Source organism: Miniopterus natalensis, chromosome 1 (genome assembly GCF_054644295.1).
Source record: "Miniopterus natalensis isolate mMinNat1 chromosome 1, mMinNat1.hap1, whole genome shotgun sequence".
NCBI lineage: Eukaryota > Metazoa > Chordata > Mammalia > Chiroptera > Miniopteridae > Miniopterus > Miniopterus natalensis.
In genome coordinates this window covers 137,085,305-137,099,886 of record NC_142081.1, presented here as the reverse complement: position 1 = coordinate 137,099,886, position 14,582 = coordinate 137,085,305, and the positions used below count along the sequence as shown (strand labels likewise).

The 14,582-nt window shown below is 33.4% G+C and overlaps 1 protein-coding gene and 1 non-coding gene across 6 annotated transcripts in view; both read left to right on the top strand.

Annotated features, from left to right (window-relative positions):
* SEC24B (SEC24 homolog B, COPII component) overlaps positions 1 to 14,239 on the top strand; it is a 79,196-nt gene extending 64,957 nt beyond the window's left edge. For 4 of the 5 annotated variants that reach the window (XM_087826137.1, XM_087826132.1, XM_087826128.1 and 1 more), the window contains 13 exons: positions 714 to 832; positions 1,167 to 1,222; positions 1,457 to 1,663; positions 3,701 to 3,824; positions 4,237 to 4,395; positions 5,008 to 5,181; positions 5,800 to 5,910; positions 7,276 to 7,451; positions 8,317 to 8,454; positions 9,458 to 9,562; positions 10,374 to 10,466; positions 13,090 to 13,193; positions 13,362 to 14,239. In XM_087826137.1, the coding sequence (XP_087682263.1) occupies positions 714 to 832; positions 1,167 to 1,222; positions 1,457 to 1,663; positions 3,701 to 3,824; positions 4,237 to 4,395; positions 5,008 to 5,181; positions 5,800 to 5,910; positions 7,276 to 7,451; positions 8,317 to 8,454; positions 9,458 to 9,562; positions 10,374 to 10,466; positions 13,090 to 13,193; positions 13,362 to 13,476 (1,681 nt within the window). In that variant the 3' untranslated portion in view covers positions 13,477 to 14,239. Of the gene's footprint in view, positions 1 to 713; positions 833 to 1,166; positions 1,223 to 1,456; positions 1,664 to 3,700; positions 3,825 to 4,236; positions 4,396 to 5,007; positions 5,182 to 5,799; positions 5,911 to 7,275; positions 7,452 to 8,316; positions 8,455 to 9,457; positions 9,565 to 10,373; positions 10,467 to 13,089; positions 13,194 to 13,361 lie in introns of those variants that run through there. The other variant, XR_015715870.1, reaches the window with a different exon arrangement.
* LOC148094420 (small nucleolar RNA SNORA73 family) lies at positions 7,508 to 7,711 on the top strand. Its single transcript, XR_015716448.1, has one exon. It is a non-coding gene; the product is annotated as a small nucleolar RNA SNORA73 family (small nucleolar RNA).
* Positions 14,240 to 14,582: the final 343 nt, after the last annotated feature.

The window sequence follows — 14,582 nt, the reverse complement described above, 5'->3', positions numbered from 1 at the left end:
TTTTAGACCTACCTTGTAGACTATATCTGAGTGGCCTGATTGATATGCATAGTGGTAATAATTTTTCTTGCTTTGATGTGCACTATTCTGACATTATATAAATTTCAAAAATATTTTAAAAGCTTTATCGAAACAGTAAATTATGTAACAGCAGTTAACATAGTTGGTGGTTCTTAGAAATACACTTCTTTAAGATGCAGCATTTATCTTATTCATGAGAAAAGCTTTATGGGCAATAAAATGTTAATTTATTTTATGCTGTGGCATGGACTTTTGAATATACTGAGTTCTGGCAGAATTGTTTAAAAGACACATAATAAAGTGTCTTTGTCTTAAATGTGGTTCTCGTTTAAAATTTTATATATTAAAATCTTATCTGCATTACATTCAGTCTTTTTTAGGAAAGTACTTATTTGTCATTCTGTTCAAGTCTGGTTTTTTAAATGTCATTTTTAGTTTTGGTTTATTATTTGAATATAGTTCAGCTTTCTGACTTACAAAATCTATAAACATGTCAGTGGTTTTACCTAAAGATGGAATGTTTCATTCTTGATCTTCTCTGATGTCTGTTGGTTTAGGTAGGGATAACTTTTCTGTCCTCTATGAAAAAGCATATGTAATTATTCTTAGACTTAGTTTACTATTTCATTATTTACTTAAATAAAATATGTTACTGAGAACTTTAAATTTAAAATTGTCACTTTTATCTTTAGGCTTCCTGGAGATTCACGAACAAGAATAGGATTTGTCACCTTTGATAGCACTATTCATTTCTACAATTTACAAGAAGGATTATCGCAGCCTCAGATGTTGATTGTATCTGATATAGATGGTAAGCACTGAATAAAATAAAAATCTTTTTTAACTACTGAGTTTGGAGTTCATGCTACTTCATTTGACAATACATCATAATACTATAAGGATAATTTGGGGCACTTAGATATTTGTTTAAAAATAATTGTTTCCTGGAAAACTCTTGATTCTAAGTTTTTTACACCTATGTATGTGTACTTTTGCATGTGTATCATACATACAGGGAATATATATTTAATAAAGCAGTATTATAGCACCATTATTACATGGATGGCCTGATGAAAACAGATTTTTTTATATTACTATATTTTTTTGGCTTGATGTATCTGTTGATTAAAATGTTTTCCCTGTAGATGTTTTTCTACCTACTCCGGATAGCTTACTTGTGAACCTACACGAAAGTAAAGAGGTGAGATTGATTTTTTTACTTAAAATGTTAAAATATTTCTGTTATTTCAAATGTTCACTGAAATGTTTAATGTTTACTTGGTGTATTAACATTTCAATAGACAATGTGGTAGCCTGTCCATTGACTTCAGTTTACAGTCCCCCAAAATGTAATGGCACTGCACTCTGGGATGTTTTAAAGAAGAATATTGCCTTGCCTTCTCAGTAATTCAACTTTTAATCTTTGTTTTCCCAGCTTATAAAAGACTTATTGAATGCATTACCAAATATGTTCACCAATACAAGAGAAACACACAGTGCCCTTGGTCCTGCGCTTCAGGCTGCCTTTAAATTAATGTCTCCAACAGGTGGCCGTGTGTCTGTATTTCAGACACAGTTACCTTCCTTGGGTGCAGGACTTCTGCAGTCCAGAGAGGATCCTAATCAGAGATCGAGCACAAAGGTATTTTACACTTTGCTTTTCTGTCATATTCAGGAAGATGTTTTCTGCCTCTATACTGTAATTGTTCATTCTACTTTTCCACTTCATTAATAGTAAAAAAACAACAACACGAAAACTGGTAAGAGAGATTAACTTGAATAATTTTGTTTTTGTGTTGGAGTCTATTCTTTTTATTACTTTGTTTGCAGGTCATTGAAATTTAGGAATAATTAACTCTAACCCTTTCATTTTACAGAGGAGGAAACAGATTAAACTATTTTGCCAAAGGTTAAATAACTATTTAATGGTAAAATGTGACTTGATATTCTGGCTCCAGTGCTGTTTTCAGTTACACCAGTAAAATTTACTTACTAAATCTGAGATATCATTTAACATGCTCATACTAATAAACTTTTTAATTATGAAGGTAATAGAAATCATTGTATAAAATTTGAAAAGTGGAAACAAAAATAAATCAATAATCTCACTATCAAGATATACAAGCACATACAAATAAGCATAGTTGAGCATTATACATATATATACTGTATTTTTTAACTGACCTTTTCATTAGAGTATAATGGAAGCATTTTCTGAGGCCCCTAAAAATTCTCTTAATTTAAGAAATATTTTTTAGTAAATGTGAAAGTAGTTGATTTAATTAATTTCCTCCTAGCTATTGAAAAGTTGTCTCCTGTATTTTAACTGTTAAAAAAATAAAAACAATATCAGGCTAAACATTACATGAAGATTTCATCAGGGTATTTTAATCCCTTATTTTAAACAATAAGTTAACTGGAACAGTCATTTTTGTTCTGTACATAAGTTTTGCCTGGCTTCAACTTATGTATGAGAAAATGCCATTACCAACTAATTATGAGCATGAACTATTTAGTGATATATTCAGTTTTTCCTTAGGATAAATTTCTAGAAGTAAAATTATTGGATGAAACAGAAGTTACTAATGTATTTTACTTTTTGGGCTTTTATTGACCTGTACTCTTAATGACTCATCTTCTAGCCACTATTAAGTATTGTTGCTTCTTTATTCTTCACCAATTTGCTAGAGAAAATAGCACCATATTTTACTTTTTACAAAAATTGTATTTTTAATTGCTTTTGAGAAAGAAGCTAACTTTAAAATAAATTGAGACAAGGATATGTTTTAGGCCCATCCATGAGTACAGCTAGCACTGAGTTCATTGATCCATTGCAGACTACTGTAGAATATTGAGGTGTTTTGAACATAGGAAGGTGTTCTATATTTACTGAATTATTTGATACAGTTCTGTTTTGTTTTTCTCACTTAACTTTCAGAAACATTCTCTATCTGCCTGGGATTCAAAACCTTAAATATCTGTTCTGGTTTACATAATCCTTTACATCTGAGTAAATTCCAATGTAATAACCATGCACTACAGGATGGGGCAAAAGTAGGTTTACAGTTTGTATAGAAAATAATACAATAATTAATAAATAATAATACAAGAATAAACTGTTTCATGTACTCACAACTGTACACCTCCTTTTGCCATACCCTGTATAATTGAGAGGATTGAAACATTTGGTTGGGCAGTGTAGTGTGGTAACTAAGAACTTGGAGCGTCACTCTTGCACTTTTAACTCTTTCTCCAGTGCCACTTTCTCAGCTCCAGAGTCGTCCTAACAGTAGGAAAAGCCTTCCTTAATCTAGTATGCTCTCCTGTTGCTCTGTACCACTGTACAGTAATGGTTGAAGGCACTCAGTCCGAAGCCCACACTTCTTGGGTTTATATTCCAGCATCTATCATTCAGTAGCTATGTAATTGGTCAAGTTACTTATTTTTTTGGCCTCGGTTTCCTCATCTGTAAAATGTAGATAATCCTGTGAGATATCTATGTTATTATGAGGGTTAAATGATTTATATAAACCATCTCGAGCAGTGCCGGCACACAAGCGTATTATAAATATTAGTTTGTGGGGGGTGGGGGAGGATATTCTCTTCCTTATTATAAGAGAATGATGGAATATGTGCATCATTCAAGATTTCTCACTTACTTTATGATCTCTTGACTTAGGTAGTACAACATCTTGGCCCCGCAACTGATTTTTATAAGAAACTCGCTTTAGATTGCTCAGGGCAGCAGACTGCAGTGGATCTGTTCCTTTTAAGTTCACAGTATTCTGATCTTTCTTCTCTAGGTAAGGAGATATCATTGTGTTTACCTGTTTACATAAACAGTTTTAGCATATAAGTTAAATCTGAACTCTTCAGTAAGAGTTCTCAGGATTTTGGAGAGAAAGACATGTGAATTAGATAGATGATATCTCTGAAAATTACTGGTAAATTTTAAAACACTATACCAGCATAAAACGCTATTACTATTTTGTTTTTAAAATACAATTTCTTTGCCATTCTGCTCAACAATAAACCTTATATGTTACATTTTACAAACGTTTGTGTTTTCTCAGATTTATATATTATCCTTATTTTGACAGCTTTGATTTTCTCATTATGACTTAGATTTCTTCATGATATAAAACTTATACTACTGTTGGACAAGTAGGATGTTACTGTTTCTATAGTTAATACTTTCTGTATTTCTCTTTAAAGCTTGCATGTCCAAGTATTCAGCGGGGTGCATCTATTATTATCCATCTTTCCATTATACTCACAATCCTTCACAAGCAGAAAAGTTACAAAAAGAACTAAAACGTTATCTCACAAGGAAAATTGGATTTGAAGCTGTTATGAGAATAAGGTGTACTAAAGGTATGAAGTTAAAAAACTATGCTTTATAATTAAATTAATAAGCATTCATATATTGACTGTGACTATCTATAATGGTTGTTCATCATAAAGGACTTTATGCTTGATCCAGTTGTACCCTGTTTTATATCTATAGTTGTTGAATAACCATTGCCCAATTTTTATAGTAATTGGAATAAGTGGGCAAAAATAATGTTTTGCTTTATTAAAAAGAACCTAAGAGAAAGCCCTTAATTAAAGAGAATTAGAGGAATGGGGAAGATCTTAAGTGAAAATGGTCAACGTAATGATCTTTGCCTTCATCATTATTCAAATAGTCTTCACCTTCCTTTTATGTGAATGTTTGCAGGATGGATTCTGATCACTTATTTTAATTCTTAAACAAGTTTTATGGTAACCCTCATTTTTAAGATTTTCTCCATTAAACCTTTTCTAGAACCTACATTGATTCTTTTGAATTGGTATTTTAGAACCTCAACCAACACTCCAATCCTGTCCCCCAATTATCCTTTTGATGAAAAATCAGAGACATTTTTTACTTTGTAAAGTAGCTTTAGCCTGAGATAAAGATACCACTGTTACTTCATCTTTTATAACAAGTTTTCTCTTCTCTAGGTCTTTCAATGCATACTTTTCATGGAAACTTCTTTGTTCGTTCCACTGATTTGTTATCCCTCGCCAACATCAATCCCGATGCTGGATTTGCAGTACAGCTGTCCATTGAAGAAAGTTTGACAGACACTTCCTTGGTGTGCTTTCAAACAGCCCTGTTATATACATCAAGCAAAGGTAACATTAAGAGGAATGAAATATAACCTGCAGCAGTAATTCCCCCTCCTCTCTCATGCTGGGGAGAATGGGGAGAAAGAGTGAACATACAGTGGAAAGTAATGGGACTTGCATCAGCTAATCAAATATATGTTCTCTTCTTTCTTCTTTGAATCTTTAAATGATAACTTTTTTAACTTGTGGAAGACTTGCATTCTTAGGATCATATGTATCTGGTAAACAACCCATGCCATTTTTAGTATTATTTCTTGGCCCGTAAAATAAAATTCTGCCTAGCACTTAAGGCCTACATTTGTTAATTGACAATCTAATAAGTTTAATAACATTTTACTTTGTTGGATATAATTTAGAATTAATGATATTAAAATAAAAACCAAAACCTAATATTCAACTCTATTCATAGTATAGTATGTGTTCATAGTATATCTTCAGATTTAGAGCGTGTTTAATTTTCTTTAAAACATGTTCACTATAAAACTTAGTGTTTACATTTCAATGTCCTGTTGGCGATATAATCCAATCAAAACAATATGTTGAATAATTTTTTTGACCTGTTTTCTTTGTTTCTTTCTTGGTCTAATGTATTTTGCAATGACATTTGTTCATCACTTCATTTAGGTGAGCGGAGAATTAGAGTGCATACACTTTGTTTGCCAGTGGTGAGTTCACTAGCAGATGTATATGCAGGGGTAGATGTACAAGCTGCCATCTGCCTTCTGGCAAACATGGGTGAGTAAAAAAGTGAGGGAATGGGTAAAATGTATTTTCTATCCTAAAAACTGAAGTTTGGGCATTTTTTTACCCTAGGAGTCCCTTAATTAAAAAGTGTATGTTTTACATTTTCATGTGCAGCAGTGTGAATTGGATAGTTTTTATATTTCTTATTCTTTGATTTAAAATCTTTTGGGGCATTCATAATCACTAAAAGTTGGTAACAACCCAAATTTCCTTCAGCTGGTAAATATATGAACGAATTGTGATACATTCATACAATGGAATTCAACTAAGCAATAAAAAGGAAAGAACTGTTGATGCATGAACAGAATGGATGACTCTCAAACGCATTGTGCTAAGTGAAAGAAGCTAGTCTCAAAATGCCACCTACATGTGATTCTATTTATATGACTGTCTAGCAGAGGGAAAATCACAGGGATGAAGAACGGATCAGTGATTATCAGGGTTGGGGAAAGGGGAGCATTTTACTACAAAGGGGCAGCATGAGGAGATATTCTGGGCGTGATGGCACTGTTGTGTATCTTGATTGTGGTAGTGATTGCATGGTTATGGATTTGACATATAACCACATAGAACTATACTTGAAAAGGTAAATTTTACTGTATGTAAGTTTTAAAAATTTCTTTAGGGAATTAATATAACTGTTTTGTTTTTAACGAATTTATCTTTTAGATGAATTTAGATATAAAATGAATCTGATTATTGCCCATAAATATAATTTTATTTATAATACTGGGGCATATGTGTAGGTTATCTCTATTTTAAGAAAATATGTACTTGGCGTTTCATGCTAACATCTGGCTTTTCAATGTCTGCATGAGGACCTGTGTCAGTTTGTTCTCTTTTTTTGTTGAACTGGGAATGCTTTGGCAGAGATTTAGAGGATTACAAGGGATAACTCAGATTGCAGAATTTACATTGTTTCAGTTCTTTCTTTTTCATTGGAATTTACATTGTTTGGCCAGAAAAAAATATATATTTTATATGTATGACTTCTATTTGAGTAATGGAAATATCCCCAGAGCTTTTTCTTAAAAGTAGGTGGATGATATACGTTTTCTAATACCAGTAGTGTTTAAGTATTTTTAAACGTAAAGAGATTAAAACAAAAGGTCCAAAACAATCTGGATTTGTTCTGTATGTCCGATTTCGTTCAGGAAAATTGTGTAATGAGGAAATAGCCCCAATCAATTTAATTAAAAAAATTTTTTTTAAGTGAGGGAACAGGTGAGATGTACTTTTTTTGTCCTAGAAACGGAATTTTTATTGGTTTCTTAAGTAATGCATGGAAATCTTATCTCTTACAGCATTCAATGGAATATAATGGTTAAATACCTTTCCCTTTTGGTTGCTTTCTAGCTGTGGATCGATCCATTTCAACAAGTCTCTCAGATGCAAGAGATGCCTTAGTGAATGCTGTGGTGGATTCATTGTCCGCATATGGCTCAACTGTCTCAAATTTACAGCACTCGGCGCTGATTGCACCCAGCTCTCTCAAGTTGTTTCCTCTCTATGTTTTGGCCCTTCTCAAACAGGTAGTTCTCTATAACTGCTACATTTAATAAAGCCTTTTAAAATTCTCCATATATGTCCAACATGGATACCCCGGGAGGTCACTCTCCCCGGGCTCTGTCCAGGTGGCGCAAGGGAGCATAGGGTTCTGCCCCGTGATGTACTGTCCCTTCCCACAGCGTTGGAGAGAAAGCCGGGCCTTGAGTCCGCGCCTGCATATTCCTACAGCTTCTCAGAGTCCTGTGGACAATGACTGAGGAGACAAACCATGCAGGAAACATCTAAAAAATACATAAAATAAAAATAAAATTCTCGATACATAAGTGAAGAAATGAAATCTAGGTTTTCTGGGTTTTTAAGAAATATTTAATTAGGGGATTTGCAATTTAGCATTGGAAAAGTTTTGAAGAACAGGAAAAGATCACTGGAAAATGAAGGTATACAAATACATGATGACTGTTGTGAATCCCTATGCACTTACTCTTTAACATGTGGGAGCAGCTTGCATAATGGGGTGCTTATAGCATACTCATAATGTGTGCTTCTGGACAGAGACTAAGGAGAGGGTTAATATTCATTAAACATCTTTCCATGCCTCGGGCTTCATAGTAGGTGTTACATAAACATCATCTTAACTTACAACAACCTAGAGAGGTGAGTATTATTTTCTTTGTTTTTCTTATGATGACAATAGAGCTTTGAGATGCTAAGTAACTTGCTCACATACCTATCCATTAAGTGTTAGAGCTGAGAATCGAATCCAGGTCTGTCTGATATAAAGGCCATGCTTTTTCCATGACGATGGTATATATTCATTTTAATATTTGTCCATACTATATTTATGTTTTACTTGAAAATTTTCTTTTTCTTTTTTTTGTTTAAATTTAGAAAGCCTTTAGAACCGGTACAAGCACACGCCTGGATGATCGTGTGTATGCCATGTGTCAGATAAAGTGTCAGCCACTTGCTCATCTAATGAGAATGATTCATCCCAACTTATACAGGATAGACAGATTGATAGATGAGGTATGATTTCTTTTAGTGCATTTGAAGTTTTAAAATTTAAATATATTTGAATGTCTTGACTCTATAGTTAAGATAGCAAGGTATTTATTGACAATTTTTAAATCCATTTTTCCCTTGGGGTATTAATGCATTAAATAAGGACACTATGGGTTTGATTAGACAATAGGACTATCAGATACTGTCTGTTGTTATGGAGTTTTCAAAAATAGTTTCATATGGGAAGTAATTTGCTTTGTGGGATAGCTTATAATATTTATTACAAAGCCAAGTTGTAGAGTGGACATTTCTGTCTATATTTTATAGACATTAACTGTTTGTGATATGATCAGAGTACAATTTTATTATATTGTAAACTGGATCTGGTATCCATCAGTGTTTTTAATATTCATATATGTAGTGTGTGTTTTCTTCCTTGTATTAAAACTCTACTTTTTGGAATCTTCCCTGTATTATGTTCATGGAGAAATATAAAAAAGTAACTTGCTTCACAACAGATTTAATAGTTATATATTTTTTTAAATGTGTTTTTATTGATTTTTAGACAGAGAGGAAGGAGGAGGGATAGAGAGATAGAAACATTGATGAGAGAGAAACAACATCAATCGGCTGCCTCCTGCATGCTTCCCACCAGGGATCGAACCCACAACCGGGCATGTGCACTGACAGGGAATTGACCTGTGACTTATTGGTTCCTAGGTCGACGCTCAGTCACTGAGCCACACCAGTTGGGCAATAGTTATACTTTTAATATGTCCTGCTCCCCAAAGGGACAGAAATTGACAGATTGTTTTACATATTCGTGTTTCTGTCTTTTTAATTTGAATATATCTGAGTGTCTTGATTCTATAGCCAAGGTAGTAATGTATTATCAATAAGTTTTTGCATCCTACAAAATCCTCAGGTGTCCTTTTTCAGTGTTTCATAAAGAGCTAGTGGCCATTAACTTCCAAACTGTGATGATAGCAGTATAAGCTCGTTCACATTCCATCTGTTTTTGTTTCAGGGTGCAATACATGTTAATGACAGGGTCGTACCCCAGCCACCTCTTCAGAAATTGTCTGCAGAGAAGCTGACAAGAGAAGGTGCTTTCCTTATGGACTGTGGCTCTGTAAGCATCCTTTACTGACAAAGCGTAACACTGTTCCAACAAAAGGAGAAACACAGGGTCTAGCTCTGTTACACAGATCAGTTAGTGGAAGGTGGATTGGGAGCTGAGAGGCAATACATTGGTAACTGGCACAAGAGGTCAATTTATTTTAGACTTTTCTAGTTGAATGTTATTTTATTTTCATAGATTAATAAATTTTATCATGGATTATTTACTGTCCTAAATTATGTATACTTGATAAACGGGAAAGTTCCTGTTTTCAAGGATTTCATCACCTAGAATCCTAAAATTCAAAGGGTCCTCGAGTTTATCTAGTTTAGCTTATATTCGTTGTCAGAAATGCCATTAATGATTAGGAGTTCAGGAGAAGTCACTGGGCAGTGTTGAGTGAAGGGTGGTAGAATGGTCAGGATGGCTTCATATATGATACCTTATGGGCAGGAAAAGGATTCCAATAGCCACAGGAGGTGGGTGAGAAAGCACATTAGTGAAAATAATAGAGACAGTCATTGAAATAATGGAAAGGAAATATTGTGAGTCAGTTATCCTGGTTAAAACATTGTATTCCTATTGGGGGAAAAGGGAGAAGGTAAAATATATTTTATGGGAATTCTTGAAATTTGAACAAAGATATGAAGCACTCTAGATTCCTGGATATAGATTCTAAATGTACCAATTACATTTCCTTTTTTATGTTCCTACTTTATTTGAAATAGTATATTTTACCTCTTTTTATGCTTGATAAATTTAAGGAAATAATCTGTATTGTTTCTGATTAAAGAGTTTTAATAATCTTGTTTTTTGTTTTTAGGTTTTTTACATTTGGGTTGGAAAAAGCTGTGACAACCACTTCATAGAGGATGTGCTTGGGTATCCTGATTTTGCGTCAATACCACAGAAAATGGTCAGTGGATTTTTATTCAGTTTTAACTTTTTGTGTGCTTGTTTCAGATTTTTTTATTGAGGTAAAATTCAAATAAGAGTCACAGTTTTAACCAGTTTAAAGTATACAATTCATTAGTTTTTAGTATATTCATAATGTTGTACAACCATCTCCAGTATCTAATTTCAGAGTCCTAGAAAGAAACTCATATATCCCAATCCTCCCCTTTTCCTTTCCCTGGCAACTAAAGATCTCTTTTCTGTATCTATGCAATTGCCTTTTCTAGACATTTCATATTAATGGAATCATACAATATGTGGCCTTTTCTGTTTGGCTTCTTTCACTTCTCACAATGTTTTCAAGGTTCACCCATGTTGTAGCATGTATCAGTTTTTCATTCTTTTTCATGACTAAATAATAGTCCATTGTTTGGATATACCACATTTTGTATATCCAGTCATCCATTTATGGACATCTGGGTTGTTTCCACTTGGGGCTATTGTGAATAGCACTACCATGAACATTTTGTGTACAAGTGTTTCTGTGAGCATGTTTTCAGTTCCCCTCGTTTGGAATTGTTGGGCCATACGTAAACTCTATGTTTAATTTCTTAAGGAACTAACACACTGTTTTCCAACAACTTTACCTTCTGATTTTAATTATTTTGCTGATAATAAACATAAATTTTTCAGTTGGCCATTACTGTATGTGTGTTAACCAGTACCAAAGAGATATGATTCTGAAATCAGTTCTTTATATTTAATTAATGGAAAAGGTCTACCTTGCTCCCCGGCTGGGTGGCTCAGTCGGTTGGAGTATCATCGCATACACCAAAAGTTAGTGGGTTTGCTTTCTAGTCGGGGCACATACCTTGGTTTCAGGTTCAATCCCTGGTCAGGGTGTGTACCGGAGACAGCCAATCAATGTTCCTTGGATCAGTGTTTCTCTTTCTGTCTCTCTCTCCCTCTCTCTCTCCCTCTTTCCCTCCCTCTCTCTCTCTCTCTCTCCCCCTCTCTATCCCCCTCTCTCTCTGTCTTCCTCTTCTCCTTTCTCCCCCACTTCCTCTCTCTAAACATATCCCTGGGTGAGGATTTTTAAAAAAGAAAGGTCTGCTTTTTTCTTGGATACTGTAAATAAGTTATTTCTCCTGAAAATAATATAATGTCAGTGTAATTTATCACATTCTGCTATTGTTGGTTGATTGACTCAACAAATGAGGATAGTAAGGAAAAGTTTTTAAAAAGAAATATAGTGAAGAGGGAAAGCATATGAAAAATAAATCCTAAACAGAATAATAAACTTTATTTTGAAGCCGTAGATATTTAAGCACTAAGATAATAGCACAATAAACATATCATTGTAACAGAACAGAATTCAGAAATGGATCTAATTCCTGAAAAATAGAATTTGGTAAAGGTTACATTTCAAATCACTGTGAAAAAAATGGAATATTAGAAAATGAATCTTTATTTTATTATAACAGGCAAGGCCTTTCTTTGTAAGCCAGTGATGAAAAAGATTAATAAACCCGAGAGCATAAAAAGAAAACATTTCTATCTGGTAAAATAAACAAATAAAGCAAAAAGACAAAGTTGGGAAGTTATCTATAACTCCTATAACTATAAAAGGGCGAATTTCTCTAGTATATAAAGTTATCTCACAAACCTTTCAGAAGAAACCTGTCTTCTCAAAACAGAAGGAAAATAAAAAATGGGTAAAGGATTTGAACAGCCAGTTTGTGGGGGGAATATGGTAGTAGCCATATGAAGCTATGTTAGCCTTGCTCATAATAAGATAAAATAACAGCATAGCATTTCTTTTACATACCAGATTGTCAAAAGTTTTTTAAATTTAATCAGCAATAATGCAAAAGGCATAGGTCCACAGACCTGTCAAATACTATAGATTGGAATGTGCATTTATACAACCTTTTGGAGGGGTATTTGACAATATTTGTTAAAATTAAAATCACATAATTTATGACACAGTACATTTTCCTACTCCAAGGAATAAATTTCCCATAGATTTATTCATAAAAGCATGGCTTTGCACACACATGCTTGTGGCATTAAATATGTACTATCTATGCATTTATTAAAAATACAGTCTGAAGAGAGAAAAGGAAGCATAATATGATCTATTTGTATTTTTTAAATGTGTTTGTATAGATAATAATAGTATATATATATATATTTCAAAAATACCTGGAAAAATTTATATTAAAATAAAAATGTTTTCTGTTCTTTCACTTTTTAAATGTAGACATAAATTACAACTATAACTAACCCAAACTTTTCTATTTAAATTTTTTATATACTATATACTTTGAATTATTTAGTGTACTATTAATTTGGCTTTGGGAAGAAAAACTCATCATACATATAAAAGAAGAGACTTTTGGGGTCTTAACATACACATAAAATGTCAGTATCATACTTACCATTAAACATGTTTTGTTGACTTATCTAGAAAAATATAAACAGACTTGCCAGCAGTTTGAGTTTCATTTGTTTAGTTACTGCTGTTGTGGCTGGGAATGGAGTGCTGGCATTTGGTTGGAGGTAGTGGGAGTCATGGTTTAGTTCTAATGGTACTAAAGTCTATGAGAAAGGAAGTAATTTCCTAATTATATTCCTCTTACCAGACACATCTTCCAGAGTTAGATACGCTTTCATCAGAAAGAGCCAGATCCTTTATAACTTGGCTTAGAGACAGCAGACCATTAAGCCCTGTTCTTCACGTGGTAAAGTAAGTACTTCTATAACTTAACTATAAAATTGTCTTGTCTTGTGCAGTCTATATAATATTGCTTGTCTTCAATGTTATCAAAATATATTCCAATGGTAGAATGTTGTCATTTGAATAATATCCCCTGTGTTCCAGTTTCCTAAAGTCAATACCCTTTTCTTCTTTCAGAGATGAGAGTCCTGCCAAAACAGAATTTTTTCAACATTTGATTGAAGACCGTACAGAAGCCGCGTTCTCTTACTATGAATTCTTGCTTCACATTCAGCAGCAGATTTGTAAGTGAAGTGGAATAAAACTGAGTCAGAAGAAAAAGGCCTAGGTCCAGCCTGATCTGCCGGAGAAGCCCACTGGACATTTGAAATGAAGGCATTTATTGTTACAAGACACAGCACATAGCATAGCACCCTGTCTGAGTCAGCAGGTGAAGAGGAAGAAAGAACTTGGCAGATACTCTTCAGCCTGAATTAGCGGCGATGATGCAGTTTCACCAGGTATATTCTGAGTTGGTTTCTACACATTTCCAGTAGTGCAGCAGTACAGTGCTCTGTTCATTACAAGCCAGCACATTCATGTAGCTAATGTGGAATGATAGGTCATAATGTAAAAGTAGATAACTGCTTTTTTCTTATAGTTAATATGACATTTCTGGACTGGAACTCTGACGAGATGCCAAAAGGCAGTGGGTACCATGTTATTTATATGAATTTTTAACAAGGAATGATTCGTATTCATTAAATGAATTCAATATTTTCCCTGTAAAAACAATAGAGTTTCAGTATATGAACTATAGAAAAAATATATACATAATGTACATAAATGTTACATTTGTAAAGATGTAAAAATGTAACTACAGAATATGAATTGCTTAAACTGTGCTGCATTGTTGGATGACAACTCTTTTTTGTCGCAGTTAGAGAATGAGGTTAACTAATGCGTATTATGAATTGAGTCCACAGAAGAAACACAAAACCCTTTGTAATTCTGTTAAATCTTTTATGTGGATTTATTTATGATCAGCCTACTAATTAAAAATATTTTGCTTGACAGTATGGTTTGGTGTATTTTTGTGAGAGGGAGGAAAGTTAGTGGGTTTCTAGGTGTTTTGTTTTTACATATTGAACACTGAATTCACTACTTGGGGGGAATTGCAGTGATAACGAATCAGTAAGTTTTCATTCGTTTGTGGGCATTACCAAGTACTTTGTTTATATTCTGAAAAGGAATGTTATTCTCAAAATGCATATGATTATTGACTAAGTATAATCCTAATTTGTCTTTCTCAATTAGGCATTTTTTTCCGCAAATTCATATCAAAAAAAATTTTATTACGTATGTGACTATCCTATTTAATTGACTTTATGATTACCATCTTGTATTTTGAGATTTTAT